The sequence below is a fragment of the Hipposideros armiger genome, unplaced genomic scaffold (genome assembly GCF_001890085.2).
Source record: "Hipposideros armiger isolate ML-2016 unplaced genomic scaffold, ASM189008v1 scaffold_94, whole genome shotgun sequence".
NCBI classification, from domain to species: Eukaryota; Metazoa; Chordata; class Mammalia; order Chiroptera; family Hipposideridae; genus Hipposideros; species Hipposideros armiger.
In genome coordinates this window covers 4,478,078-4,484,206 of record NW_017731444.1, presented here as the reverse complement: position 1 = coordinate 4,484,206, position 6,129 = coordinate 4,478,078, and the positions used below count along the sequence as shown (strand labels likewise).

The 6,129-nt window shown below is 48.4% G+C and overlaps 1 protein-coding gene across 1 annotated transcript in view; it reads right to left on the bottom strand.

Annotated features, from left to right (window-relative positions):
• Positions 1-335: 335 nt before the first annotated feature.
• BPIFB6 (BPI fold containing family B member 6) overlaps positions 336-6,129 on the bottom strand; it is a 12,245-nt gene continuing 6,451 nt past the window's right edge. The window contains exons 9-15 of the mRNA XM_019645708.1: positions 5,550-5,603; positions 4,995-5,168; positions 4,169-4,236; positions 2,549-2,594; positions 1,696-1,759; positions 1,202-1,278; positions 336-535 (exon numbers count right to left, since the gene is read on the bottom strand). Of these exons, the coding sequence (XP_019501253.1) occupies positions 503-535; positions 1,202-1,278; positions 1,696-1,759; positions 2,549-2,594; positions 4,169-4,236; positions 4,995-5,168; positions 5,550-5,603 (516 nt within the window). The 3' untranslated portion in view covers positions 336-502. The remainder of the gene's footprint in view (positions 536-1,201; positions 1,279-1,695; positions 1,760-2,548; positions 2,595-4,168; positions 4,237-4,994; positions 5,169-5,549; positions 5,604-6,129) is intronic.

The following is a 6,129-nucleotide window of genomic DNA, read 5'->3' as shown; positions in this document are numbered from 1 at the left end:
AAGGGCTTTGCCATTTATGAAACCGTGTGACTTTGGGCAAGGCAGCTGATCTCACTGTGCCCCAATTTCCTCACCTGTAAAATGAGGATGGCGATGGTGGCCTCCCCTACCAGGGTTAGTGTGTGTATTAAATGAGATAGTACAAGTAAAGCCCTGAGTATGCAATTCGGCAGGCACTCAATATATGCTCAAGCCTGCCCCAAGCTGTGACTAGCTTCCCTCAGACCCCAAGATTGTCTTAGACCCCAAAACCCACCAAAGGAGAAGAAAAGCTGCATGCGGATTTGCTACAAATAACGAGGTCAAAACATTAGATGTTTGTGTGGGCCTTTCTCTTTTTTATTGCCAAGTCCCCAGCGCAGGCCTGCCCTGTTCACTCCTCGTCAAAGGAAGCAGCGAGCTGTGGTAGGGGGCCCAGCCCACCAGCTCCGATCAGAGGCTCTTCCACGGGGTGCAGCCAGTTGGTGGTGTGTAGGCAGCTGGCAGGCGAATCCTGTCCCAATCAGTCCAGCTTCAAGTCCAGCACCAGGGCGTTCTGGCAGGAGGCAAAATATCAAGTCGGGGTAGAGAGAGCGATGACGGGGCCACTCAGGCACAGGGTGGAATGGACCAGAGCCCGGGCCGAAAATGGAAGCCAGCATGGTGTTTAACAACAGAGGATGAACTAGGCTCACCTGTGACCCTTCACCTCTCTGAGCCTCAATTTTCTCAATAGTCAAGTGGGGACAAACACCTCTACCTCCCAGAGTGAAGAGATCAAAAGAGCAAATGCACATTTAGTGCTCCAAGCGCAATGGTTGGCATGCAATGTAAAGCTAATATTTATTGACCATTTCCTGTATATGTTTAGGTGAATTATCTCAATGAATCATCAGAACAGCTCTCTGAGGTGGGTACCCATAGTATCACCCCCATGTTTAGCACAGAAAAATAGAGGCATAGAAAAAAGTAAAGTACTTTGCCCGAGGTGGCAGGGAAAGAGAGTAGCAGAATTCATGTTTCCCTCTGGGGATGCCCTGGCCAAGGGTGGGACTGCAGGGTCTGAGGGGTGGGGTATTGCCGAAGGAATTGGAAGGATTGTACTGACGGCCACTGCCCTCCTCAGCCCGACTCCCTCCAGGTTGAGAGAGGCAGGCTTTTGCTCTTCACTCATCTGCCAAAAGTGTTGACTAACATGGCTTTCCCCAGCTCCTTTCCTCACCTCTACTATGTCCAGCTCTGCCAGGTTGTAATTCATGTCCAGGAAGTTCGGAAGTGGGAGGCCGACTTGGAGCACATCTGAGAAATACATGAAGAGTCATTTCAGCCTGACTGCTCTAAATTGAGTAAGGTGTGGCTGCCTGGAGCAGAATAATGGGCAATAGTGCAGTGATTGATTCATGAGGTCTGCCAGCTGAGCAGGCATAGACAGCATCGGCCAGATCACCAAGTATTTACATCCCAGGTCTGTGTCAGGATCAGACGCATGGTGTGGGGTCAAGGGTCAAGGATCTCAATTGTGACAGGGGCCTTTGTCCCTAGACAGGTGATATTCAGTGGACATTAGCCTCAAAGATTCAGCAAAGGCCATCCTCTCCCTGTTAGCCTCCCCCTTCTGGGGTCAGTGGAGGGGCTTTGAGACCAATCAGGTAGCATCCCTTCCTGCTTAGAGTACTCCTTGGCAACAGCAAAGTCAAAGCCTATTGGCTCCCTCACCGTTGACGGCTGGGATGTAAGCTTCTCGGAGAAAATCAGCGATGAAGCCAGTCAATTCCTTCTCCTGGGGGAGAGAGAGAAGATACCCACATCCCATCATTCAATTCAAGTCGACAGATTTTTTTTCAGCTCTCACTCCAACTGGATCTGGGGACTATAGGGAGGAATATTAGAGACATCAAATAATTTGTTCAGCTAGCATAGAAACTAGGCCCGATCCCTGTCTGGCTGTAAGTTGATGCCCTTCACCTCTGCTTTGTCCGTTAGGGTGACATGAGGGCCTTGAGTCATGGTGCAGGCCTGGGGGAATTCAGGAGACACTGGGTGGCTTGTGGGCACCTTTCATGGTCCTACAGAAAACTCAGTACCTTTGTTTCACTGCTTCTCTTTACTTCAGTTTCCTCATCTGCGAAAGTGGAACATAACAGCACCTACTCACAGGTTGCTGTGAGGATTCAATGAGTTTGGATAAGGCATGTACCACAGAGCAAGTGCTCAGTACATGTTGTAGTTGCTGCTAGCACCCATTGGGTCAGGTTCTATACTGGGCCCTGAGGCTACAGAGACTAATAAAAATGACAGCTGGGCCAACCAAGCCAGCTCAGGCTGCTGCTATGCAGGACAATGTTTCTAAAATCAATCTAAGGAGATGTCCAGATTCTATCCAGAAAAGGGAACAGGGACTCAGAGAGGCTAGGTGACTTTTCCAAGGTCAGACAGCAAGTCAGGAGCTCCAAACCCCACAATGACCTGCTCTATGTACTCTGCCTCCATTTCAGGGCCCTTCTCAGCAGTCCCAAGAGACAATAAGCCCAGTCTTACCAGACCAGGCGGAAACACTTGGGACACTTACATCGAAGGCACCAATTGATGAGGACTCCCGGGCCAGGCTCAGTAATCTGTGGGACAGAGGAAAACAAGGAGTGGAAGGGCAGTCAGAGCCGCTGCCCCTGGTCCTGGAGAAAGGGGATCTCAAACACCCCAAGCCCTCTCTGATGCAGAAGTCCCCTCTACACCTTCCGACTTGGTGTTCATAAGTCTCTGCTTGCATGCTACCTTTGATGAGGCACTCACCACCTTTCATTACAGCCAGCCCATTCTGTTTTCCACGGCCCACACTACTGCCTCCTCCGTTGGCCCTGACTCTTCCCTCTGCCATATCTATTGCTCCTGCCTAAGGCCAGGTATGCAGAGATACGCAGAGATTTGCAGTAAATTCCAGATTCTTGCACGACAGAGTTAGGATTCCTCACCCAGCCCCATCCCCTCCACAGTCTCCAGTAGGCACTAATCCTTGTTGGCACCAGAACAGGCCATGTGATGGTCATCTGGTGGCTTTATCTTCCCAACATCTATTCTCTATTCTAGTAACAGACCCTCCATTTTCCACTCTCAGCCCAAAGTATTCAGGTGGGGCTAAACCAAAGTCCCAGGGTGAGCACATGACCCAGGCCTGGCCAGTCAGAGCATTCCATCTTTCAAGTCACAGTAATTGGCTTAGGGTTGGTCGTGTGATCCATGACAGACCAATGAGAAGCAGTTTTGGTAATTTTATTAGAACCATTGGAAAAAAGGCCTCTGTTGTTTGGGGGTCACTTTGCCACCACCTGGGGAGAGGCTACTTGAGAATTTAGTCAACAAAGTGGCTAGCAAAGGCCAAAGGAAGAGAGAGAGAGATTCTCGAAGGCTTCATTTGCATACCTAGATCCAGTCATGCCCAAAAGCAAGTCTATCTCTAGAATTTTCAATTAATTGAGCCAAAAGATTCCCTTTGGGGCTTAAGTTAGTTCAAGTTGGAATTGTCTCTTGCTACTGAAAGAATCCTGGCCTAATATGAGTCAGATCAAAGATTAAGGCAAATACAAAAAGTAATGAGCAACTGAAGGTAAAAGCTAGGATGGCGAAGTGCGATAATGAATATAATGTAGGTAGCCAGTGCCTCACATATAGACAGAGTTCTATAAATGTTAGTTGTTATTAGCATAAAGAAAGGCTGCTGGGAAGCATTTCTGTTAGTCTGTTGAGGTCTTTCTTCCAGGTGTATCCTCTGTTTGGCTCAAATAAATTTTTGTAAAAATTCTCAAAAAAAAAAAAAAGCCTTCTGGAGGAGGTATCGTTTGAGCTGGCCACTGATAGGCGGCATTTGGACAGCATGGGCAAAGTCCTTTTAAATGGAAAAAAAACTCATGGGCCCACAATCAGATTCGCTGTGCAAGATCCTAGTGGAATCGTGGGAGCAGTGGTGGGAGAATTTGAGAAGAGCCTTGAGTGCCAGGCTAAGATTTGAGAAAAGATCATGTAGACGATGGGAAACGATTAAGGGTTTAGAGCAGGAATAGTAACCAGAGCAGCCTGGCAGTGTTGTGGGCTGTGCTGGATGGATTAGGGAGAGACCCTGTGGCAAGAGAACAAATGGTGTTGGTAATGCTCATTCAGGGGTACAGGGATGCCAGTGTGGGCAGCCGACTCCTACCTGCCCAGAGAGGTAGCCATCTGTAGCCGGTCCTCATGCACTGAGTACTGGATTTTCAGGTTAAAGTGCTGGTGTGGGGGGAAACAGGGAGAAAGCAGTGGACCCCCCTTCAGGACTGGTAAAACCAGAGGCTTTACCATCTTCCCAGCAGCACCACCACTGCCAAGACAGCAGAGGTCTTCCTCTCTGACCATCCCACTTTCAGGAACTGAACCTAGCAGTCTCCCCATGACCCCAGCCCAGGCTCCTCACCCCTCCCTGTACCTGGCATGTTTGTAGATTCCTGCACTCACCATGTTATTGCTCTAGGCCTTTGCACACCCTGTAACCTCTGCCTGGAGGACCTTGCATCACCAGTCTCCCCAACATCAACCCCTTGCCTGGCCAGTTCTTGTTCAACCTTCAAAACATAGCTCAGGCATCACTTCCTCTGGGAAGTCCTCTGTGATTTCCTCAAACTAAATTTGGGATCTCTCTAGGTTGCCAGAGTCTCCTGGCTGAGCCCTTTACTGTCCTTATAGATGCTAATGAATTTTGGAGGGAGGAAGGAAGGGAGGAAGGAGAGGAGGGAGGGAGGGAGGGAGGGAAGGAAGGAAGGAGGGAGGGAAAAAGAAGGACTAAACTATTGACCCCCAGTTTGTTGATCTTTCTAGACATTCAAAGGTTCAATGGCAGAGCCAAGGATCAGACATCAGGTGACAAAGTCTGGGAGGTTAGAACCACACAACTGAGATTAACTAAGAACCTTTCAATCTATTACTTGTCTATCAACTAAAACCCTACCTTTCAAGAGGTTAAGCCTAAATGGGGAAGAGATTCCACTCACAACTTCCAGGAGAAAGAGAGACACAGGAGTTTTGCCCCGCCGTCGAGCAGCGAACATCTCCAGGGTGCCATGGAAGTGCAGCAGGCTCTTGCCTGTCTTCATGGTGACCTTGGGGGGCTTATTTATTCTGATCTGAGTCACCAAGGGCTTCGGCTTGGGATAGGCCTCAGCCACCTACAGAAACCAGGAAACTCCCCTCAGGTCCAACCCTCAGACTGGTGGTTTCAGTTGAAACCAGGAGCTCATCATAAAATGGGTGAGTCTACCTTGGGCACAGGAAATATGACACGAAAAGGCTGGGATGTGTCTATGAGGAAATATAAGGAACAAAACAGACAATCTGGCTATTTCTATATTGGACATGGAAAGTACAATGCACAAATGCTGAGGTGTTTCTGTGCTGGACCCAAAGGGTACTTTATGGGGAAGTTGGGATGATTCCACATTGGACAAGGAAGATGTGGCATTGAAAAACTGCCTCTCAAGTCCTTTGTCCCTTTGACTGGAAAACAGGGCAGGGCAGGACATAGTGATCTTAGGTAGTGGGGCACTCACTTCAGGGATGAAGCCAGCCAGTGTCTCAGTGGTTTGTGGGGGCAGCTCACCAATCTACAAAATAAAAGTCAAGGTTAGAATTACTGAAATCTTCCCCAAACCATCCTACCAAACATCTCCTGTGACTCAATAAGGTGTGCTCTCTGAGGTTCCCTTCATCAAAACACTTGTCACTCTGTGATTAATTAGATAATGAACTCCTGGGTAGCCCAGAGTGTCGGCTTACACATTCCAAAGTCCATTGATCCTAGCACAATGTCAAATGCTGAGAAAATGTTGTTAGATGAAAAGGGGGGCACATAGATGGAAATGAGTGGATGTAATGGGATGGGAGGGTGAGTGGGTAGATTCATGGATGGATAGATGGATGGGGAAAATGGATAAACAGGTGAGTGGGTGAGTAGATGGGAGCATGGATGGTTGGATAAGTGTTTATGTAGGAGAATTAATAATAAATAAATGGGCAGGTGGGTGATTAGGTAGAAGAATTAAAAGAATGATGGATGGGCAGATCAGTAGGGATGGATGGTTAGATGGATGGATGGATGGATGGATGGATGGATGGATGGATGGATGGATG